At 46.8% G+C, this 24478-nt stretch overlaps 1 protein-coding gene across 3 annotated transcripts in view; it reads right to left on the reverse strand.

Moving 5' to 3' along the window:
• Positions 1-709: 709 nt before the first annotated feature.
• The window catches only part of KIF5A (kinesin family member 5A), a 29161-nt gene continuing 5392 nt past the window's right edge, over positions 710-24478 (reverse strand). Inside the window, exons 2-30 of one of the 3 annotated variants that reach the window (XM_005206563.5) lie at positions 18541-18628; positions 18374-18447; positions 17861-17965; positions 17558-17606; positions 17063-17118; positions 16751-16838; positions 16336-16460; positions 15744-15848; positions 15111-15259; positions 14857-15005; positions 14409-14584; positions 13364-13432; positions 12780-12986; positions 12329-12475; positions 11542-11730; positions 11078-11195; positions 10644-10708; positions 10434-10543; positions 9944-10045; positions 9378-9438; positions 9047-9118; positions 8782-8886; positions 8220-8240; positions 5881-6097; positions 5513-5666; positions 5119-5201; positions 4628-4655; positions 4054-4168; positions 710-3021 (exon numbers count right to left, since the gene is read on the reverse strand). In XM_005206563.5, coding sequence (XP_005206620.1) covers positions 4090-4168; positions 4628-4655; positions 5119-5201; positions 5513-5666; positions 5881-6097; positions 8220-8240; positions 8782-8886; positions 9047-9118; positions 9378-9438; positions 9944-10045; positions 10434-10543; positions 10644-10708; positions 11078-11195; positions 11542-11730; positions 12329-12475; positions 12780-12986; positions 13364-13432; positions 14409-14584; positions 14857-15005; positions 15111-15259; positions 15744-15848; positions 16336-16460; positions 16751-16838; positions 17063-17118; positions 17558-17606; positions 17861-17965; positions 18374-18447; positions 18541-18628 — 2991 coding nt within the window. In that variant the 3' untranslated portion in view covers positions 710-3021; positions 4054-4089. Of the gene's footprint in view, positions 3022-4053; positions 4169-4627; positions 4656-5118; positions 5202-5512; positions 5667-5880; positions 6098-8219; positions 8241-8781; positions 8887-9046; positions 9119-9377; positions 9439-9943; positions 10046-10433; positions 10544-10643; positions 10709-11077; positions 11196-11541; positions 11731-12328; positions 12476-12779; positions 12987-13363; positions 13433-14408; positions 14585-14856; positions 15006-15110; positions 15260-15743; positions 15849-16335; positions 16461-16750; positions 16839-17062; positions 17119-17557; positions 17607-17860; positions 17966-18373; positions 18448-18540; positions 18629-24478 lie in introns of those variants that run through there. The other 2 variants (XM_005206564.5, NM_001205694.1) reach the window with 2 other exon arrangements.

A 24478-nucleotide genomic window follows, 5' to 3' on the forward strand; every position in this document is an offset into this window, starting at 1 on the left:
CATCACCTTAATTTACCCTTTAGAACAGACAAAGTTGTTGCCTAAGAGGCGAGTAAGAAGGGATTTAAGGAGGGAGGGTTTCAACCAGTTGCTCTGGGAAGTGGGAGAGAAAAGAGCAGAGATACACAGAAGGAATGTTAAGCCAGCACCAAGGTCCGGGTTAGCTCTGTGGCTCTTTGTTTTTAACTGCCCCAGTGTTTTAGTTGTGGGGTTTTCTCTGTTCACCTCAGAAGCTTTTAAGTGAGAGCAGGGACAACAGGAAGGGATGTGTCCTGGAGTGGGGGGTTTGAAGTGGGACTGTGGTGAACAATCTTGAGCCTAGAGAATTGAGCTCTTGGCAAGGGAGGGATGGAACTGATGCTGGGGCTCATGGTGGTCTGTGGGAGAACAAGGAAGAAAATAGGATCCCATTGTTGTTAAAAATTACAGAAAACCTGGATAGGTGTCCACCAACATTGAATGGTTGAATAAATTATAGGGTGAGTTTGTGGAAAAAATATATGTATATTTTTTAGTGACGTAAGCATGTATATTGACATGAAAAGATCTCTAGGATATATTGTCAAGTGGGGGCGGAGGGGAAACCTGCATGTAACTATATGGAAAAACACCTGGAAGACTGTCATAATGTCCCACACTGTCATAATGCCATCACCTGCAGGGAAGGGAGGGAGACTGGGGAGGGATAAAGATTTACAACACCAGAGAGTCATCACTGAATTTATTTTATTTTAAAGATATCTATGTACATCAAGTAAATACACACGGGGTTGGTGCGGTTTGGTTTGTCGTCCACGCTGGCATGCAACATTTTGGCAGAAGTGAGTGAGCAGGCCAGGTGCCCCAGGTGGAGACCCTGGCTCTCTGAAAGGAAGGTGGTGAGAGGGTGAGGGGAGGGGAAGGAGGAGGACGGTCGAGTGAAGCTTCTGATGAAGGCTTTGTGTGTTCCTTATTTATGTAAGTGAATTCTATTTCCCTTACATCTTGCTCAAGAGAAGGCTGCTCCCTCTGTCACCTCTCTCCTCATCTGCCCGACACATTCACATTTTCTTCTGTGTTTGAAGAGAATCATTTGGTGGCAAGAGTACGTAAAATCCACTGGAGTCTTGGGGGCACTGCAGGCCAATATGAGCACAAGTCTCCAGGTACACAGGAGTCTTCCTTCCTCTTCACCGGGGTCTGGAGATGGCGTGGCTCACTGACCCCACTCTTTCCCTCCTTGCTTGGGACAGGGGAGCCAGATTACATCCCTTTCCTCTGAGCAGTGGTTTTCAAACTACTCTACAGGAACCCTCAGGATCTCTTAGGACCATTCAAGGTCTCCTCAACTAATGAACCATTTCCCATCAAACAGTAAAAATGCAAAGTGCCCAGCTCTGCGTCACTTCTAGTTACTCTTTATTTCAGGGTTCTATTATAAGATTGGTTCTGAAAAACATTTGAATATCACCGCCTTGGATTTATTCCATACCCCTCTGGTATATTTTTTTCCCTGCATTTCTCTAGTTGCTGCAAGGCCCAACAGGTAAAGGGAGAAAGGACATCTTCCCTTGACGGAGTCATGGGCCACGACAGCCTGTATTTACCAGCTGGCACTCACACTGAGCTTTCTTTCCTGGTTAAGAAACTAGGTGATGGGTGGTCTGCTACCCTGTTCTTCCATCCCAGATAAGACAGGCTATCTGGACTCTCTCTTGATTTGGACTGGCTTGTGACCTCCACTCTGCATCCCTGCAGTTACCTGGAAAGCCCCCTTAGCACCATGTGGTAGGAAAGGATATGAAAACAAAACCATAATCCTGTCAATTACATGGGAGCAGGAGAGCCCCCCCGCCCCCCATATCCCGGGTCCAGCCCTTGGGCTCCTCCACCTCTGGAAAAGCTGCCCCGCCCCTTTCTTTAAAGTGCACTTAATGCCTGATAAGGACATTATAGAAGGAATTCTTAGGGGAAAAAATTTTTTAATGTATATCATCAGGGAAAAGTCAGGCTCCAGTCTGAAAGGAAGGCATTTCGAGATAGCTATTTTGCCAATGAACTGGAAGCCCCCACACCAAAAGGTGGAGACGTGGAAGAACATGCAGCCCAATATGGGACAGAGAAAGGAATCCAGCTCATCACTGTGGCAAAAAACACTTAGGAATTTTCCAGCCTGTTTACCCCCAAAGCCAAAGAAGCAATCCTACTGCTTCTGCTTGGCTAGAACTATCCCTGTGGACAGGTGAGCAACCATCTGATAGACTGTTGGGAATAGGTTGGCCTCCTTAACTTTGCAAAATCATTTTAAGCAGCTTTGGCTTCTAGTCAGGAGCTCTGGGGTAGAGAATGTCAAAAGGAGTTTCAGGGAGAAAGGGAAGTGGTCCCTTGAGCAGTCCATGTTCTTGGTTTTCCAGGGGGAATAGGAAGGAGGAGGCAAAAGGCAGACTTCAAGGGGCAGAGGTGCACACCCAGAACCCCTCGGTTCAGGTGAGGGGTGTCTAAAGAAAATTCTCTGTATAATTTAAGCAGTCCTTCCATCTTATCCTCCTCTGTGCTAAAAGTGGAAGAGGAGGGAGGAAGAGGCTATTTCTGTATCTTATGATGCTAAGACATTCTTCTGCTTAAGGCTTTGTGTGCATGCATGTGTGCGTGTGTATGTATGTGTGTGTTGTGAAGGATCACAGCCCTCTAGCTCCCATTTTCCTTTTTTAATCATCTCCATGACTAACACCACTCAGTGTGAGAGACGCATATATGAGAGAGAGAAGAAACACTGACCCTCCTCCCTATGGCCCCAAGTGAGGAGGGTATACTATGCTTAGAAATTGCTAAATACATCATTAGATACTAGAGAGTAAGACAGAGGAGAGAGACATAGCAGCAGCTTTTGATATATAGATACAGGGTACAAAGAGATACAGAGTAAGAGAAGACATCAAACATAGTACAGTCGAACAACAAGGGCTGTTGGGGAGGGAGTTAGTATCAGAGACCACAGGTTTGCAGCATGCTGAGAGAAGAGGCCTCAGTCCCTCTTAGAAACTGGGGAAGAAAGAGAAAGAAATTGTGAGGAACCACCTTGCAGCCTGGCTACTGAACAGGAACAGGGTGGCATCTAGGCCAGCTTGGGTTTACAAGCTGTTTGTTTGATACCAACGACCAGATGCCACCCTCCCAAGCCCCTGCTCCTCCACCCCCAGGCCTTCCCTAACTCTTCCTCCCCCATTCCTACTGCTTGCTTCTCATGCCTTTCTGCCTGTGTGTGTGCCTGGCCTGTTGTTCTGAAAAACCCCTGGAAAGGGCTCAGCTTGGATGCCGCCCAATAGGCGGCCATGATCTCTTGTTTCTTATTCTCCAAGGATCCAAAGTGGACAATAAAATAGGATCCCAGTGCTCGGTTCTGAGCCCTAAAGCAGCCCTGGTGAGAAACCTGGTGACACAGGAGAACCAGGAAGGTGCCTGCGCTGCTAGAGAGCACAGGGGACAGAGGCGGGGAAGGCTTGAAGGTAGGCATATACAGTTTTCCACCTCCACTGGCAAGATGGGAGGAGAGTGGATACAGCAGCTAGAGGAATAAAAGGTAGGCTTCCCGGTGCATTTCCTAAAGCTTAATGGTGATATATACAGATAGGAAGAGTGTAGGACACAGAGCTCTTCTAATTGTTGCTGTTGTTCAGTTGCCCAGTTGTGTCTGACTCTTTGTAACCCCATGGACTGCAGCCTGCCAGGCTTCCCTGTCCCTAAGATCTCCTAGTATCTACCATTAATAGATTCGGTGACCCTTGGTGCTGTAGATGGACAGCACCCTTCTGACATGTTGCAGTGACCCCTAGTGGCAGAAAGGCAGGACTGTGGCTACCAACCACTATCACCAGGCACAAGGCAGGAGGGAGGGGCCCGTGTCCAGGGGACACTGGGCAGTTCCGATGTAGCCCCTAGGAGGGGATAGCAGGAGTTGAGGGACAACCATTTAGTAAAAGTTCTGAGATGATTAAAAAAGCGGGAGAAACAAAGAAGCTGAGGGCAAGGAAGGAAGCAACCTGAGACTGTTCAGAGGAAGCGGCCTGAAACTACCTGAAAGTGCAGGTCTGCGGCAGCCCCTGTAGGAGATTAGCTGGCTGCCGTCTCTTGGTGGAGAGGGAACAGCTTGGCCTGGTCCTCAGCCTCGTAGCCGCATGGCAGGTCACTCCTGGAAGAAGAGACCCAACACAATCACAGCGTTGTCAGCTCCCGTAGAAAGGACAGCATTCCTGTCACTTTGCTCTCTCAGCATGCCTGTGAGATAACCAAGGACAGCAACACTGGGCAAATCAAGGCCAGAGAGATGGAGCTGATCTGCCCAAGGTCACAAAGTTCCCCAACACAGGAGAGAAACCCAGGTCATCAGACGTCCATGGCGGTTTTCCCCCTGCCCCCACAGCTGCAATGGCGCGGAGCCACAGGGCAGACTGGAGGAGGGGACAGTGCTCTACACAGAGGCAGGGGAGTGACTGGATCTCCTGGACAACATGGTGATGGTGAGAGTGGCTCTCATTTCCTCCTCCTCTCCCCAAAGGCTCTGGGGAACCCCTAAATTGGGCACAAGGGAAAGGTAACCATTTCTTCTGTTCTCACCCAGAGAGCCCAAGAGCAGTGGGGACTGGCGTACCTATTGTCATTGATATCTGTGGCATTTCCTGTAGAGATCGCCGTGGAGAACACAGGATTGGAAGAAGGGAAAAAAGAGATGTGTTACAAACAGTCTCCTCAACCCTCTCTCATCCTAACTCCTTGAAGAAAAAGGTAAGAGTCTTGGGAATATAGTTGCCATCTTGGTCTGTGGCACTCTGTCTTCAGCCACTCTGAGCTGCATCATTATTTTGTTTGACCTAATACAATCATGTAAAGTTTAAAAATAAAATAAAATTAATTAAAAAAAAAAGTCTCCCTGAGCCCTCATAGAGGAGAGGAGAATGGAAGGCAAGGGGCGGGGGAGGGAAGGGACTGGTGGGGACAGGCATGTGACCCCACTTCTAAAAACCCAAGACCCTGAAGGGCTGCACAGTGTTTGAGCTGTAGGCACAGGGTCACTTATTCTTCTGATACTTTCCAGTTTGCCCTGGGCATCCCAAAGGCTGGTTACCCATCTTGTTCACTCACCATTGTCCATGTTGGCCTTCTGGTAGGAAGTCAAGGGGCCACCAGAAGATGTGGCCCCACTGCTGGTACAGGAGTTTGCAAAGCTGGATGGAGAAGAAGAGAGAGATGCAACATCTAGTCCCCACCTTCCACTATTCCAAGGACCACTGATCCACACTCACCCTCAGGGTGGAACCATCCACCCTGCCCCCAAGACCAGAAGACAACAAACATGGCCGAAGATTAGGAGGGCAGATGCCCACCTTCTAATCAAAGGTCTGAAGTTGAGAAAGGGTTAGAAATGAAGCTACTTAGGAAAAGAATTGAATTCCACCCAATAATTAACCCAATCTTATGTCTTATAAGGTGCAGAGAGCCTTGGGTTGGGGCTCCGCCTATGCCCACAGTCACTCACTACATATCTGAGGTGGAACTAGGTGCGGCCTGCAGGTACAAGTTCTGGTAGTTCTGGAAGAGGCTGTTGGTGTAACTGATGCACTCGGGGCTCCGGGTGCCATAGGGGTTGGTGGGTGAAGATGCCGGGTAGTGGCCAGGCCGGACGGGTTTGGCTGCGGCAAAGAAAGGAAAACGACTGTGAAGAGACCACCTGTCCTCTGCAGTCACTCTGGGTCCCAGAGCTACAGTTGAACTGAGTTGCTTATAAGATAGTAATTCACTTTCTACTTTTTGGGGCGGGAGTGGTGGGGTGAGGCTGGGGTGGGGTTGCTTAACACCAAGGAATTTGCCAGGATCCCCCGGAGTGTGATCCCATTGCCCACTCACCAATCTGGGCAGAATGGCCCCGCTTGCCAGAGCTCTTGTAACGCACGGCCTCCTTGATGCGGTCCACCTCCTGCTGGTACCGACGCTTGTCCTTCATGGCACCCTCCTTGGCCTCCTTCAGTGCACCCTCCAGGGCCTTAACTCTCTCAGCCGTAGCCCTAAGTCGTTTTTCCAGTTTAGGAAGCTCACAACGCAGATCTGCATTGTCACGTACCAGCTGTGGGGTGAGCCCCAGGTTAGAGGCCGGGAGAAAGGCAGCCGAGGACGAGGACGAGGTGCCGGAGTTGGGGGTGGGGGTGCGGGCAGGAGAGAGAGTACAGAAAAGTCCCATCAGGGAGGCAGATGCTGGATGCTGTGTTGTCTCCTCCAAAGGCCTCGTTCCCTTTACCTAACTGCTGCTCTGGAAAGTGCTTTCCTTCTTCCTTCAGCAAATAGGGGCCAGGCATTAAAAAGTTACATCGTTTTCTGAGCAGCAAAACATGTCAACTTCTCTGTAGCCCAGAACTTTCTTTTTTTTTTAAGTCACTTTAAAAAAAAAAAAAAATTCAACCAAGGAATGATGCATGCTCCAGATTAATCTTTAGTTTTTAGCCTAGAACTCTTGTGACAGTGCCCTGTTCTTGTCTCTTCCTGGCCTAAACACCACCAAATCCCCAGTATCTCACAGCTGGTGCCAGACCAACAGCCCCAGGGCAACCATGGGGACAAGGCACCCCCCTTACCCAGAGATGGCTATGTGGGCATGCACAGGGCAAGGCAGCAAGAGCACGGTAGCAGTTTGGAGGGTGGATATGGGGCTGAGCACAGGTTCAATGCAGTGCAGAGCAGGAGCAGAAGCTGGAATACAGGCGCCCCCCACACATCCACACATCCACACGGCTGCCCCATAGGAAGGAAAGAAAATGTTTGAGGTCTCACAAACATTTGTGCTTATTACCTTCATGTTTGAGGATTTCCTGGGCCGGCCCTCTCCCCATTATAATTAAGCTAGAGCAATGGTAGCAACCACCTTAAGGCCAGGAAGAGACTTCCTGATCTTTTTACACTGTCTCACACAATGACTGGGGGCCTACAGATTGCAGAAGGAGCCAGCCTTGGAAGATATCAGGTACATCGATGTAGCAGGGGACACTGGGAGAATTGTCCCTTTCATTTTGGACAACTTACAGATCATAAACAATATTTTTGCTGTGACAATAACTCAGTTCAATTTGTCACAGCCTGCAGCCCTGGCTATTTAAGGTCCTGTTTAACTGAGAGATTTCTACATCTCTAGTGTTTTCCTTTCTAGTCTTGTGTCCCCTGAGGGATGAAATTAGGAGGAGTCCTAGCCTATAGGTGAGTAGTTTCTGATCTTTGAGACTTAGAACAGAGGCATGGGGGTGGGGGGTGGAGAGGGAAGAAGAAAACAGCCTGTGATGTCCTGAAATGTGCCACAGTGCAGATGAACTTGGAGGACATTATGCTAAGTCAAATGAACTGGGTGCAGAAGGACAAATTCCAGATTACTCCACTTAGATTCTACTGAGATTCTTAAAGCAGTCAAAATTAAAAAGGCAGAAAGTAAAATGGGGGTTTCCAGGGGTTGGAGAGAGTGGGGAATGAGGTTATTTAATAGGGATGGAGTTTCACTTCTACAAGATGAAGACTTATGGAGCGGGATGGTGGGGATGGTTGCACTACATTACGAACGGATTTAATACCACTGAATGGTACACTGCAAATGATTAAAGGTGGTAAATGTTATGTGTATTTTACTACAATAAAAAGTTGCGGGGGGTGAGGTGAGGAGGGAAGCAATGTAATATGCACTTGGAGAGAGAAGGAAAATGAACACAAAAATTAAAAAGAATGGCAAAACTGATTACAAATGTTTTTTCTGTCTTTTAACTTTTCTATAATGTTGTCACACTGTTTGATAATAAGCACAGGCGAAAAGATGGTAGTAAGGCCTTCTGCAGGTCCAAATAAAATAAACCCTGTGTACCATCACCGGGCCACAGCTCTAGGATTTTTTTTTTTTTTTCTCATTATTAAATAAGAAGGTGTCCTGGGTATTTACTGTATATGCTGGGTATGGCACTGGGAAGAAAAGCTGAAGCTCTAGTTTGATGAGAATATGAGCGTAAAAGGCATTTTAAGGTGGATTTGAAAGGACAGGAATGAAGAATAGGTTAGGGTTTATTCTCAGAATTGTTTAAAGAGCCAGCTGACAGTGTGTTGCACCGGTCTTCAAGGCTCAGCTGTATGGCACCTGGGAGGGTTACCTGCTCTGTGGGCACCAAACATTTCCTGTCCTGACTCCTTTGGACTGCCCCTGTCACCTCCCCACCCCATACCTTTGAAACCCAGTCTTCCACCTAAGGAACCGCAGCAGCAAGGAGGGGGACAGAGAGGCAGCAACTTAATACACAGGAGTTTTCACTGGCCCCGACCAGGGGCTGCCTGGGCCATTTGGGACAACATCGTGTCATTTCTCTGCATGCCTGCCCCAGGCCTAGGCAGATGGAGTCCTCGCCATGAGAGAAAGCCCAGCTCCCCTGGCTGCCTCTGGCTCAGTGCTCTCCACTCCGGCCACGGTCTGCCCAGCGTCCCTCACGTAGTCCCAGGCCCACGCCTCTGAAACTTCTATTGGTTTCCACCTCACCCTCCAACAACATAGGCCTGGGAATTCCACTTGAGCAGAGGCAGGTTGGGAGCTTTGGGAAAGGGAAAACAGGCATAGAACCGAGAACAGGGTAAATGTGGAACCAAATACAGCATAAAGAAGGTGTCAGTAGGAAAGGGAAGAGGGAAAGGGAAAGAGGACATGCAATAAGATTTTTCTAAATCCAAGGGCCTCTGAGGATTTAGGGATCCCAGGCCTCAAGAGTTCTCTTCACCCCTTGCCCTCGCTCTTACCTGTTTGTGAACCTTTGTAAGCTGTTCCAGGTTGTTCTCAAGAAAGGAAATCTTCTGCTTTTGGGAGTGAATCCCCCCACTGTCCTCGGGCTCCATTTCTGCACTCTGAGGAGAGACAGGGCGGAGGAAAGATACGGCCATCCTGAGGCCAGTCAGGCCCCACTCAGACCAGGCCCGGAAGCCCCGCTGAAGGCCGCAGGAGATGGAGAAACTTGAGGACAGGAGGGGGATATGGGGGCTGGGAAGACCCCAAGGCAGCACTCACTTTCTTGACTCGAGTCGTGACGTCTTGAACGAACAGTTTGCGAAGGTTGTGGAGGGTCTGGAGTTCCCGGGCCTGCAAAGAATGATGAAAAATTGGGGGCCACCAAATACAAGGTCACCATTCCCCCTCCAAAACTACTGGATCCTTCAGTCTCTCCAGACAAGTGAGTCACTCATCTTTTTACAAAAAGGTGTGTCCTGATCATACCACAGGCTTACTTCCCAGAAAGGCGGGAGAAATAGGGTGCAGAAGAAATCAGAGGGAGGGTTGGACACTGAAGCCACCCCTCCCCACCCCCCCGTTGGCTTGGCGCAGAAGGGAAGTCACTCACAACTGTCTCCTCCAGACCCTTAAGGTCCTGCTTGGACTGCTCATGTCGCTCGTACAGAAATCTGGAGGAAGACAGAAACAGAAAAACCACTCAGGGCCACCCTGCCCCTCTGTCCCTCCTCCATTCCTTGATCTATATTTTATTATTACTTACTATACTAGTTACTCATGTTCACAGTGCATAAATGAAAAAAGTAAGATGAGTTCCAATAAAAAGCCCATGATTCTACCACTTACAGATCAAACTACCGTGAACATTCTGGTGTCCATCTTTCCAGACTCTTCCATGCATGTGGCTCTCACATAAATGTTTCAAGATTATACCATTCCTACTGTTGATAACCTGCTTTTTACACTTCATGGAACATCATCCACATCTTTCCATGTCAGCTAATACTGAACAGAAGTCTCCTTTATTTTCCCCCTCGCCATCAAGTTGTTCTTTTGAAGACCTTGCCTCCTGTGGTCACCATGTTCCCATCTAGATCGTGTCCTGTCCCTGAGGTATGTGTGAGTAGCCGTCTGAGCCCGTGTGGTCTCAGGTCTGCAGGCGGACCCGTCACTCACGTCAGCTCCTGGAGTTTGGTGCTTTTCTCATGTTCTTCATTCTTCAGCTTCTCGTAGTCAGCCTGGAGCTTCTCCAGCTCTAACTGGAGTTTCTGATTCAGGCTGCGGAGAGCAAGAGGTATTGGGGAGAACAAGGAGATGTCAGCGAGGGACAAAGAGGAGACTGACTCCTTCAACACTTTCCTTCTTGCACACATGAGTCCTCATAGGGTTGACACATCTACTTCAGGGTATATTAGAGGCGGACTCAGGCTACTGCTTCCACAGCAGAATAAGGGGCCCTGAACTATCAAATCAGAGAAGCCTGGAGCATAGGGACTAGTCCTCACTCCTTGTACCTCCTGGAGCTGGACTGCAAAGTCATGTCTTTGCTGGGGCATGATCCATGGAAGTTAAAGAACTGGATCCTGGTGCCAGAGGGAGTGTGTGCGTGGGCCCAGGAAGATGAGGGGACCAGGTGGAGACTGGAGCCACCCTGGGGAACTCTTACTCTTTGAGCTCATCAATGGTCTTCTGCTTCTCATTGATCTCGTCCCGGAGCCGGGCCAGCTGCCGGTGATGGGCCTCCCGGTGGCTCTCCATCTGCAGCTCCAGGGCCTTCTGCAACACAACCCCACCCAAGTTCAATGCCAGACTCCCAGCCACCAGCTTGGTGAGGGCCCTGCCAGGCCCCAGTCTCCCCAACACTTTCCCCACTTGCCTTCACATCTTCTGTGTCCTGTGTGTCTGGTTCCTTGTCCTTCAGAGTCACCTCATGCACAGTTTCTGAGGGAGAGGGAGGAAGCAGTTTATATCACACGTACCACCTCCAGACAGAACTTCACATTGTGACCAGAGCGCCAGGCAGTGCAGGGCACATTTACCCTTAGAATGGGCCCACAGGGATGTTCTTCTGGGTGAGAACTATCCAATTTCATACAGCAGGGACAAAGGATGATGGAGGGTTTATGGTTCATGTAAAATGAGCTACATGCAAAATCATGCTAAGCAGCACGTGAGTTGGACTCCAGGATTTCAGTCTAATGCTTTGGTGAGTGTGCTGAGTTTTCTGTGATGTTTGTCACTTTGCCTCCTGACACCCTCTCTGATCTCAGGTCCCAGGATGGGTTGGTTGGAGGTTTAAGCAGGTCTCACCTTGGGCCTGGAGTTTGGCCAGCTCGTCACTCAGGGAGTCATAGGACTCTTCCAGGTGCCGTTTCTTGAGTTCCACGCTCTGCATGTATTCCGTCAGGGAGCGGATCTTGGCCTCATGCTGGTGGGGTGAGGGTTGGTGAAGAAGATGGATAGAGTCAAGGACCCAACTCCAGGCAGCACAGACCTTCACAGGCTCCAGCTCTCCCCTCTTCCTGCTACACCTTCCACCAGGATGCAGGCTCGAAGGCCATTCCTCTGGAGACCCTTGCTTTAGACTCTCTTGGTTCAGAGGGCAGTATCCCCCTGCACCTTCACTTCTCTAGCCTGGACCCTCTCCTGCTTCCCCTAGCTCTTCTGTCCTTGACTTCAGTTGACCCTAGGCGGCTGCTAGCAGTCATCCCACAACCACAGAGTTGCCTGCCCTCTCCCACGGCACCCAGAGGCTCTCTACCTCTGGCACTCACCTGGGAGATAAGGAGTTGGCAGGATGAGAGCTCCCGCCCAGTCACTTCCATCTTGCGGTGACATTCGACCTGAAGGTTCTCCAGCTGCCGGCACCGCTTGACCACAGACTTGACTTCAGATTTGATTTTGCTGATGTAGAGTCGGGCCACCGTGAACTCCTCCTCAATGGCCCCACTAATCTCCACTGGCTGTGGGGTGAACATGGGAGGGAGGAGGTGCCTCTTTGCTCCTGGGAAGCCCCTATCCATTTCCTTCTACTCGGCCTAGCCCAGCACACACCCACAGGCACAGGGACTCCAGTGGGACAGGTATGTTCCAAACAACTTTTAGCAGCTCTGTACCACCTGGTTTTTCACACTGAATCCCTCTCTGCATTCAACGATCTGTTCCGACAGTCACCCTCTTCCCTTCTATAGAGAAACAGGATATTCTGTAGTCAGACTGATCCACTTGATCACACAGATGGGGCCTCGTCACTGCCACGGATCTATCTATATCATTCCTAATTTTGTGCCCCCATCTCCAAATCCTGCTAAAAGCACATCTCCACTGCTTCCTTATCCAGCAATGTGAATTTCACCAGGTATGTAGATCTAAAATGTGTATTTCAGTTGAGTCTATGCAAACTTCTGCGTGTTTTCCTGTGTCTAGTTTGCAGGTGTCCTTCCTGGATCTTGTCCTCCTCCTCTCAGTATCTCTGAGGACATGAGTGTCTCACCTACACCTCCCACCATTTCCCAGAACAAGAAAGATCTGAACAAGGCCGCCACGTCTTTCTCCACTCACCAGCTTAATCTCTCCATTGCCCACGATGACACTGAACTCACTCAGGTCCTTCATCAGCCCATTCAGTACCTCAGCAATCCGTTTTCGCTGGTGTCCACTGACCTCCTGCAGCCGCTGCAACTCAGACTCCAGGGACAGCATAGTGGCCTGGGGACAGTCCTTCAGGTCATGCCAGCACCATCTTCCTGCTTCCCTCCCCCACCTAGCCAGAGGCCTTTCCCTTCATGCATGACCCTGATGGTTGCTACAAAGAGAACACAAGCCCTGCAGAAGGGTCTGGAAGAGAGAGTGGTCAGGACGGTGAAGTGCAGTGATGGGGTGGGAGAGGGGCCCACCACGAACTGAAAGACAGCACAAAGGTACAAACACGATACCACCCTCTTAGAAAGCAGAGTTCCCTCTGGACACAGAAGGTGTTCTGAGGTCAGGGTGCTCCTGGCTGGCCACTCACCACCTTCTGAGACAGCTCATCCACCAGAAGCTGGTTCTGCTGGCTCTTCTCCTCCACCTCCTGGGACTTCTGGTCATAGTTCATGGCCAGCTCCTCCAGAGCCTGCAGCACTTCCTTCACCTCATCCTTTGCGGCATCATTCTCTGACTGCAGGTGGCTCAGCTCCCGCTGGACCTTCTCATTGTCTCCTCGAGTGGACACCAGCAGCTGCAAGGGAGGGGCGGGTCATGAGCAGGAGTCTTCTGCCAGTGATCAGCTCGCCAGCTCCTTGGCCTGGGGAAGCTGAGCCCCCCTTACCCAGGTATAGCTCTAGGAGAGAGGCAAGGGTCCAAGCAAGAGTCAAGAGGAACGGGGCTTTCAGCTTCATAGAAATAGGGTACCATAATGAAGGAGCACCCAGACTCCAGCTTCTGTGCTTTAAGCAAAACCCCAACTAAGCCCCCAGATTTCTGTTGTCTCGGGGAGGTGACTAACCCCTAAGCAGAATGCCCCTTCTTCCATCTTTCCAGAAAAGGTCTTTTTCATGCCTTTCAGGGATGGACACACAGCCCTCTCCTCTCTTGTCTTGCCCTCCTTCCCATTACCTCTTCCTGGTCCAGCATTTGCTGCTTGAGCTTCTCTATGAGTTGGCTCTGCTGGTTGATCTCATCATCCTGTCGGAGGCAAGGGGATAAGATGGAATGAAGGGAAGCTTCTCATTCCAGTTTAGACTTGGGAGCTTGGGGCAGATATGGATCTTAATAAAAAATTTAGGCTTTGAGTTCAAAACATCCTAGGCCTTCCCTGGTAGTCCAGTGGCTATGACTCTGTGCTCCCAATATAGGGGGCCTGGGTTCTATCCCTGGTCAGGGAACTAGATCCCACATGCCACAACTAAGAGTTCCCATGCTGCAACTCAAGATCCCTCATATCGCAATGAAGATCAAAGATCCTGAGTGCTGCAACTACGACCCAGCACAGCCAAATAAATAAATAAACATTTTAAAAAGAAAGAACGGAACTCTATATCCTAAAAAGAAAGAAGTCTTTTCCTCAGCTTCTCTCCTTGATTCCTGCCCTCACTTTTTAATTCCTTTCTTTCTGGAAGTTTGTATAACCTTGACAGTGCACAGCAAAAGCCTTCAAATGTTCACATCCTTTAACTGAGAAATCCCACTCCAGCACTCCATTCTAATTGAACCAAAGTCTTATATGGACAAGAGACAAAGATAGTCACTTCAAAGTTATTTATATAGCAAAAATAACCAACTAACAAAACACAAAACCCTAGAAAGCCTGTAAATAAATGGTTAAATGCATTCTGATAAATGGACTGTAAGGCAGCCATTTAAAAATACTTCAGTGAAGAATTGTTAACAAAGTAGGAAACCGCTCATTATATAATGTGGAATGAAAAAATCACATGTGAAGTTACATAGAGTATAATCTCAATTGTGTGGCTTTATTTGTGAATGGTGGGAGGAGGAATGATTGAAATTTTCTTCAATATGTTTTGATATATCATCCACATTTCAATAACAAACATTCATCTCTTTTAAAATCAGGAAAAAAGTCAGGATAAGCTACTTTTGTGAGCCCTCGCTTAGCATCCCGCCAGGCTCACCGCTGTGCCCTGCCGGATGTCCTCACCTTGTCATCAAGCTGCTTGTAGAGGCGGCGGATCTCCTCCTCATACTTCTGCCGCTCCTCGGGCGCAATGCGCACTACAATGGATGAGTTGTCATTCACAGGTGTCTCCTCGCAGAGCTCAGCTCCCAGGGTGGCCTCCTCCCCGGCCAGGCGCTCTGTCTCAGGCACGTTCTCTCCTGGCGAAGCGGCAGAACAAGGTAAGGGATGGGGCAGGGACAGCTGCACCTGCAGGCCCTTCCTCCCTCACTGCCCATCGCAGAGACCTCCTGGCTTCCGTGTCTCTTGCCCAGTGAACCGTCCACCTTTCTGGGGGTGGGGAATAAAGGATGTCAGCCCCCTCTCACTTTCCCTCATGACTGCTCTACTGCATGCCTCCAGAAGCACAGTCCTCCTTGGAGGTCGTAGGAGCCCTCTCTGGCTTTCTGCACCTGCAGGACCCCTCACTAACCATTGCGCCACCGGCTCAGCTCTGCCTCCAGCTTCGCAATCGTCTCCTTCTGAGCCTTCGTCTTCTCCTTCTCCTTCTCATATTTCTTTTTCCACTGCTCAGCAGTCAACTCCAGATTCACGGAGGCAGTGTTCTTAATGGTCTTTGCCCTGGAGAGGGGAACGAAGAGATGAGACCTCCATTAACGTTCATAAGACCCTGAGTGGAGAGCACAGCAGAGGCTGGGGCAGGGAGTAGGGGACCCCGCCACTGACCGCTGCCCGAACATCAGGGTGGACTTGGTCTCCGCGTCGTTGAAGCTGGATGGTGAGCAGCAGATGAACATCGTTGTTCGGCAGTTTCCTCCCAAGGAGTCCTGGAGAATCCGTGTCATTTTACTGTCACGATATGGAACGTAGCTTTTCTGGAGGAAAAGGGAGGCCTCAAATCAGAAAAATTCAGCAGGGGAATCAGAAAAGATGGCAAGGGAGTTTCCTGGTGGCATAGTGGTTAGGATTACAGGGTTTCACTGCCATGGCCCGGGTTCAATCTCTGGTTGGGGAACTGAGATCCTGCAAGCCGCATGGCACAGCCCAAAAAAAAAGAAAGGATGGGACTTCCCTGGTGGTCATCCAGTGGTGAAGATTCTGTGCTCTGAATTTAGGGGGCCTGGGTTCAATCCCTGGTTGGAGAACTAGATCCCACATGCCACAACTAAAGATCCCACATGCCGCCACTAAGACCCGGCACAGCCAAATAAATAAAATAATTTTTTAAAAATATTTTAAAAAAGAAAGAAAGGATGGTAGTGCTTACTAGGGGTGGAGCAACCCATGAATTGGGCATGATGAGGTGGGGGCATTAGGAGAAGGCAGAAGATGGGGTGAGGACCCGTAAGGAGCACTCACCGTGCCCTCAGCCAGCGCCGAGATCACGTTCCCCAGGGCCGACAGGGACTTGTTGATATTCTTGGCCTCATCCAGCACGGCTCCCTCAGCTCCAGTCTTGCTGACCTACCAGGGCACAAAGGGTGACTGTGTCATGAGTGGTTGCAGAGCGAGTAGGCTCCCCCCTCCTCTTCTCCACGTAAGTTGGCTTAGTCCAAGGAGAGGGGGATAGGAAAGAAGATGGAGAAGGCCCTCCTCTGGTCCCCTAAATGTTCTTGCTACAGACTCTCTCCCCTACATACACAATATTATACAATATTCCATTTATGTGAAATGTCCAGAAAGTCAAATCCAGAGTCAGAATGTAGATTAGTGCTTACCAGGGGTTGGGGGATGGGAGACTAGGGCATGACTGTTAACAGGTGATGAAAAGGTTCTGGAATCAGTGGTGATGATGCACAACCTTGCAAACACACTGAATTGTATACTTTAAAATGGTGAACTTCATGGTATGTGAATTCTAGCTCAATGAGAGTTATTTTGATTTTTAAAAAGGCTACCCCCCGGCTCAAGGCTTCCTTCCCTGCCCCCTTCACCGTGGCAGGAACCCCACCTTCTCGCTTCCTGCCAGGTCCACTAGATACAGCTTTCCACTCAGCTTCTGCTCAGTCTCCATATTTTCCTGCTTGATGTTGATGAGGAAGATGCTATGGCTTCGAGAGCTGTGTTCATTCATGTCTGTAAGAGGCAGGACAAGACAGTCCTTATACCAAACTCTGTGGAACGAAGCCCTCAGTCCCCAGCTTCCACAGACCACTGCCCCCACCCGCTGAGAGAGGGGTTGTCCGCCAGGACTAGCCCAGCCGCTACGTATCCCTGGTAGGAGGGGTGCAGGGTCTCACAGACAAGCATCTCTCCTCCGGAGGAGGACACAGACTTCCCCTGCCCACTTTCAAGTCCCTCAGCCCCCAGGGGCACAGAGGAGAGGCAGACGCCAGACTCAAGAGCCCCTGATCTCCCCCACTCACTGGTGACAGCCACGTGACGATTTGATTTCCCTTCATCAATCACATCTAAAATCTCCTCCGGGCTGGACACAAAGCGCTCAGTACAACCCTGCAGGGGGCAAATGGACAGTGACCCCCTACACTTTGGTCTACAGATTAAATTACCTGCACAGTGACCAAATGACCCTTCAAGGCAGTGCCTTTGTCCAGGCCCCAGATTCCTCCCCAGTCCAGGCTGTCCGCCCTCCGGCTCCTGGGCCGTGATATCCCCTCCTCCTGTGCCCGTGCTCTCAATACCCTGGCCCCACCTGCTTGCCCCAGCCCCGGTCTCACCTTGACAAATGGCACCCGGTTCTTGTCCTCATGCACAGACAGATTTGTCTTGGTCACTGAATCAAGACAATTCAGGGTGAGCAAGGCCAGCACTTACACTCCCCCACCTACCCAACCCCTTTACCCTGCAGTCTGCTCAGATGGATGATTCTTCTGTGTTCAAAAGGGAAGAAGACTCCCCTGTGAAGCCTAAACTCCCTGCTCACTCTGAGGGCTGTTTGTCCTCCTGCAGGATTCCAGCCCCAGGGCTCCAGCTAGGCTGAGGTTGTTTGTATGTGGGCCTGGGCATCTAAGCTCATCTTCTGACCCTTTCGGTTTTTGGAAATTCTTGGTGAGTGAAGGCAAGGGCCACAAGTACAAGTGTGTTTGTCCTCGTATGCCTGCTGCATCTCTCACCAAACAGCACCTAAGCCCAAGAGGCCAAGAACACTGTGATCATTCTCTTCCTTGCCCTCCTCACCCCCGACCCACCCACTGGGATTACACACCACTCACCATCCAGAAGGTCACGGATTTTGTCCAGGTAAATCTCAAAGTAAGAAACCTGGGTTAGGAAGAAAGGAGAAGTATAAAGTGATGGGGGCCTATCTTAAATCTGATTCAGGTATCACAGGCTAATGTGATCCACTCAAATAGTGGTGGTGGGAGGGAAAGGGCAGAAGAGACTATTTTGGCAGAGAAGAACTTAGGTAACCACGGGGGAGAATAAGTTGGGGCGTGGAGGATCTCAGTGGGTTCATGCTAGATCCTCCCCTCCCAGTCCCATAAGAGGATGCCCAGTGGTCATGCCCTGATCACCTTGATATGGAACTCAAGATTCTCATCCATGGAATAGATGTGGTTGAAGATGTCTCGGGCAATTCGAGGAATGATTCCCATCAGCTGGGGGTCATGCAGCTTTCCCTGGGGAGTAAGGGTAAGGGTATTCCAAATGAGGCTGGGGCTCAGGAGGAATCAGACAGTTCAGAGGGAGGCAGACGAACACAGAGGTAATAGCTGCTAAGAAGACCATCCTGACTTAGGGGATGGTCACTACCTTTAGTGGAAGGAAGAGGGAACTGAGCAGCCCTTTGAACTGTCATTGCTGCTGCTTTTCCAGGCAAAAGAAGAAAACTGGCGTAGTGGAAAGGAAGGTGAACTGCAGCAGGCTGAAGGGAGTCCATTAAACTTCCACAATAACACTGCCCTCCCAGTGTTACACAATAACACTGTACCAGGCAGCCCTCATTCCGAGATCTCCCCACACTGAGACTCCTTGGCCTCCCATTAACACTCCCAACCTCTCTCTCCCATAAAAGTTAGAATCCTCACCTCCATAGTATGTGTCTTCCCTGAGGATGTCTGTCCATAAGCAAAAATGGTGCCATTGTAGCCAGCTAGGACATCTGGAAGAGATGGCAGAGAAAGACCACTGCTAGAGAGAAGCAGAGTAGGGAATGGGAGCTTGAAAAGGTACACTCTCAAAATACACTCATTACCTTTGACAATCTGCATGGCACAGGCATGATAAACTTGCTCCTGAGTCGTGTTTGGGGGAAATACACGGTCAAAGACATATGGCTTCCCCTGGAGTGGAAATAAAAGACGGCAGACATCAGTAGGGAGGTGTGGGGAAGAAGAAACCCCTGAAAAGGCACCTGTTCCTCAGCCTTCTGTACTCATGGACAATTATGGGGATGAAGGGAACCAAAGAGAAGCAAAGCTTAGTATTGACACCAGGATTGTACCCATGGGCTAGAACGCCACTGAGGAGTGTCACGTGGCGATACTGCATGAGAGGACCCCAGCCTTGGTGTGACAAACTCACCATCCCAGATCCCCTGCCTGGGATCAAATGAGAAAAGACAACAGGACTACAGGCTGTAGAGAGTGAAGAACAACATACTGACATTAAAAATCTACCACTAAGTTATAAAAACATCTTCCTCAATAGATCCACATGTTCTGATACGAAAAGATGTTGAAGATGTATTATAAGTGGAAGATGCAAAGTTAGGGACAGATGTATAGTGTGTTGCCTACTGTGTAAATGAAACATACAAATGCTGAACTACTGAGCTGTTATGGAAATATTAACACAAGCTCTGTCTTTGTGAAAAAACATATGAAATCAGAAATACAGTTCTCCCTTTAGGGAAACAGCTTTAAGTAAAGAGAAACTGTGAAGCAAATCACTCAGACCTGCAAGTATCTTGTTCAATTCAGGTAATGTTATATATCATGTGTGCTGATAAGAATGCTAAAGATACAAAATATTTACAACCCAGGGACCCAAAGAGAATAGATTTGCTATCTGATCATATTAAAGGGAAGATCTCTGGTACAATTCAATGAGACTCTGCTTGCTTTCCATTGTGACAACTTTTCAGTCATATTTTCCCATTATTTGATATAAAGAAACTATGACATAGTTGTCAAATTATTTTGCTACAGAGTCCGTCTTTATTCAACTGATAGGTTAACCTCCAAGTCTACAGACACCAGAGTTTGGGAGACATATTTTAACTAAGACAAATCATAAGCATTGGAGAAGGCTGGAGATGTGGGTCTGGGCATATCTACAATACTGTACTGACATAGGTAAACTTTTTTTCCAAAAGGAATTGTACAAAAAATATTAACAATGATTACTTCAGAGAGAGAAACTGGGAGGGAGAGGTGGCTTTCATTTTTCATTTTATCCTGGAAGGTTTACATTTTTAAACCAGGTACAAGTATTATATTTTTTATTTTTTAATGCCAAAGAGAGTGAGAAAATAGTGTATTTTTTGTTTTTCTTTTTAATTCTTCCCAAAAAGGATATTTATACTAGTAAGTATTGTCTTTAATATTTAAAAGATTTTCAAAATCTGATTTATGATAAAAGTCAACCAGGAATATTTATCTGGTCTCTCTGTGGTGAGGGATTCTGAAGTCCCAAAAACAGAATCCACAAAGAGAAAAAAGTTGTGAAAGTGCTCTCTGCAATGAAGGCAGTACTATAAACTGGTAGGGCCTTTCTGGAGGACAATTCTATTAAATATTCAAATGTCCATACTGGTAATACTCTGCCCACAGATTTCAATGCTAGGAATTCATATTGCAACTTGCTTTAAGCACTTAATGATGTGTGTAGATGGATGTTCACTGCAGCCATTTGTATTAAAGAAAAGGAAGAAACAATTCAAACACCCATCAAGAAGATATTGGTTATACCTCCATGCTGCTGCTGCTGCTGCTGCTAAGTCGCTTCAGTTGTGTCCAGCTCTGGGCAACCCCATAGACGGCAGCCCACCAGGCTCCTCCGTCCCTGGGATTCTCCAGGAAAGAGTACTGGAGTGAGTTGCCATTGCCTTCTCCAATGCATGAAAGTGAAAAGTGAAAGTGAAGTCGCTCAGTCGTGCCCGACTCCTAGCGACCCCGTGGACCGCAGCCCACCAGGCTCCTCCGCCCATGGGATTTTCCAGGCAAGAGTACTGAAGTGGGTTGCCATATACCTCCATAATCTACTCCTATTACAATGAGCAAGTTTGGTTTACACGTCCAAGATCAAATACACGAAAAAATAAAAACAATTTGTGTAACATGATTATATATTTTTAAAAAGCATAGGAATAGAATAGTCTTAGAAAAAAGATACGGAAGACTGTATATACATCTGTTAAAAGTGATTATCACTGGAAAGCAGAATGATAGGAACTTATGCTTATGACATTTTTTCTGTGACATGTAAATATTTTACAATGACATATTGCTTTGAAATTAAAGAGAGAAAATAGTATAGGTGAGTTACAGAAAAATGTGTTATAACATGATAAGGTACACACAAAATAATTTTAAGGAAAAGGTGGTTTTTAAAATAGTGTGCCGTGTAAAACACACACACACAAAAGAGTATATGAAGGATTATTCCATTTCAGTAAAAATGTATGGTATTATATATGTATACAAGGTACGTATATACGTATGTATATGTATACACGTATATATACGTATACAAGGTATGTATATATGTATACCTTGCATAGAGAAACATGTTAACAGTGGTTATCCTCGGACAGTGGGACTTTAGGAGTTTTTTGCTATTTTTGTTCTTTTTGATTAAGATTTGAAAGTATTCTAAAATGAAAATATATAATTTTTAAAAAGGAAAATTTTTAATTTTAAAAACAAAGAGATTAATACTCTTACTATATAAAGAACTCTCATAAACTAGTAACGACAACAACAACAAAATTAACAGAAAAAACTAACAAAAAAATAACCAGAAATATATGGATAAGAGTTAGGTACTAACAACAGAAGAAACACATATGTTCAATAAACATAAAGATGTTTAACATTTTTGAAGGAAAAACAGTAACATCATTTTCCACCTATCAAACTGGAAAACAAAACCTTAATTGTAATACCCAGCATAGATGAGGGTTCAAGAAGGTATAATTTCTGTGAAAGAAGCACCTTCATTCTTTTCCGTTAGGACAGTATATCCATACTTTTAAGGGGCAATTCAGAAATGTATAATCCAAAGCCTTGAATTGCACATATCCATAGCCCCAGATATTGTACTCCTAAGAATTTGTACTATGGAACTATCTGTAGCAAATATTTGGCTACAAGAATGTTTATTATCAACACTGCTTATAGTAATGAGGATTTGAAAACAACAGAAACAAGTTACATTTAGGGGACTGGTTAATACAAGGAATTAATTATACTATGGCATGTACATATGTTTTATTCTTTGCTACTATTTAAAAGGATGACATAATAGAACACCAATATATCTCAAGAATGAGTTGAAAGAACTCAACCTCAAAGAGCACATACTGTATTATTCCCTTTATATAAAGTTCAAGAGTAAACAACACTTACTTGTAGTGATGAAACTCAAAGTAGCAGTTGCCTTGGGGTGATACTCACAGGAAGGGGGCAAAAGGGAGCTTTCAAGGGGCAATCAAAATGCTCTAGATCTCAACCTGGGTAGTGGCCACACAGGTGTCCAAATATATTATAAAATTCATACAGCTGTTTGCTTAAGATTTGTGCACTCACTGTAGTAAATTATACCTAAGTGCTATCATAAAGTAGAACATCACAAGATGATGTGATAATGGCCCTTAAAATATGAATTATGCACAAACTCATTGTTAATAAGAAAAAATGAATATAGACTATATTAGCATTTTAATCTATCAAAGTGGCCAAAATAAAATAGTTTGATGATGGGACTTAATTGCTATGCCTGTCAATTAAAATGCCTTCTCTAGGGGAATTCCCTGGTGGTCCAAATGTTAGGACTCAACACTTCTACTGCAGGGGAAATGGGTTCAATCCCAGGTAAGGGAACTAAAATCCCACATGCCGCAGTGGCCTGGCCAAAAATAGTCTGATGATGCACTGCACTGGCTGGGCCCTTAAATATATTAATACATATGGTCATTCAATTGTTTGTAATAGCAAATGATTAGAACAAACCAAAATATCCATATCTATCAATAGCTGCTACTGCTGCTAAGTCGCTTCAGTCGTGTCCGACTCTGTGCGACCCCAGAGATGGCAGCCTACCAGGCTCTTCTGTCCCTGGAATTCTCCAGGCAGGAACACTGGAGTGGGTTGACATTTCCTTCTCCAATGCATGAGAGTGAAAAGTGAAAGTGAAGTTGCTCAGTCATGTCCGACTCTTTGCGATCCCATGGACCGCAGCCCACCAGGCTCCTCCGTCCATGGGATTTTCCAGGCAAGAGTACTGGAGTGGGGTGCCATTGCCTTCTCCATCTATCAATAAAGACCTGGCTAAATAAATTATGGCATATCTCTACAACAAATAATACAGTAGTTACAAAGAATGAGATAGATACTTATGTGCTGATGTAGAAGGATCTCTAAGACTCCTCGTTAAGTAAAAAAAAAAAAAAAAAAAGCAAGGTACGGAACAGTATGTATAGTATGCTATCATTTGTATAAAAAAGTACATGCATGTATTAAATACATATGCATTTGCTTGTAAATGCATGGCATTCTTTTCGAAGAATCTACAGGAAACTGGCTATAAGGCTGCCTTCTGAAAGGGGAACTGGGTGGCTAGGAAAGAGAAGTAGGAAGGAGACTAAATTTTCACTGTGTATCTTTTTTTATATCATTTGAATTTTGTTACATGTACATGTAAGACATTCAAAAATTAACTAAAATTTTTTTAAATAAATAAAATTATGTAAAATATTTAGTGGTGGTGAAAGTCATGGTATTTTGTTGGTGAAAAATAGGTTACAAAACAACATAGAGTTTATGATACACTTTTATTAAAATCATTATATGTATATATGTAGGAAAAAAACTACTGGAAACAAATACATCAAATTGTTAACAATATTTTGGAGGGGGCAGATTTTCAGTGAGTTTTAATTTCTTCTTTGTGCTTTTCTTTGTTTTCAACTTTGTCAACAACCCTGGGTTGGGAAGATTCCTGGAGAAGGGATATGCTACCCACTCCAGTATTCTTGGGCTTCCCTGGTGGCTCAGTTGGTAAAGAACCCAGTGTGGGAGACCTGGGTTCAATCCCTGGGTTGGGACAATCTCCTGAAGGAGGGCATGGTAACCCACTCCAGGATTCTTGCCTGGAGAATCCCCATGGACAGAGGAGCCTGGCAGGTTGCAGTCCACGGGGTTGCAAAGAGTCGGACATGACTAAGCGACTAAGGACAGCACAGTGCTGTAACCAGATTATGTTTACTACTATTAAAGAAAAATCTACCTTGATTCTTTTTTTTAAGGTTGACTGAGTTTATGAATTATTCATAGGACTTTTATAAATTTTTCACCATTTTAAAACCATTTTTATCTATACAGTTCATCATTATACTTTATTACAAAGAATAAAATTCTTATTACATAGAATAAAATCATACAGTGTTTCAATAAACAGACTTAAAGTGGCCTTAATGCTTTTCCTTCTCAGTGGTGATATCTTTTTAAAAATTTTGTTTTATTTTATTCTTTAACTGAACCTTGATTCTTGAATTGTAATCTAACTCAATATTTCTCCCATCCAGCTGCCAGGAAACATAAACAAACAAAACACGTCCATCTCAGCCAGTGACTTTCACCTCTTCTCCATCAGTGATGTCTATCCGTGCTTACTAAAGCCAGGCATGCAGCCAAAGGGGATTAAATATAACTCCTAAGGCAACCTCACTCTTTCCTTCTTCCTTTCTGGGAACCTGGGGATCAATGCTCTAACACTCCCAGTTGCAGGATTCCAGGGGCTTCCCTGGTGGCTCAGATGGTAAAGAATCTGTCCACAATGCAGGAGACCTGGGTTCAATCCCTGGGTTGGGAAGATCCCCTGAAGAAGGTAAATGGCTACCCACTCCAGTATTCTTGCCTGGAGAATTCCATGGACAGAGGAGCTTGGTGGTCTACCGTCCACAGGATCAC

Source organism: Bos taurus, chromosome 5 (genome assembly GCF_002263795.3).
Source record: "Bos taurus isolate L1 Dominette 01449 registration number 42190680 breed Hereford chromosome 5, ARS-UCD2.0, whole genome shotgun sequence".
Taxonomy (NCBI): Eukaryota; Metazoa; Chordata; class Mammalia; order Artiodactyla; family Bovidae; genus Bos; species Bos taurus.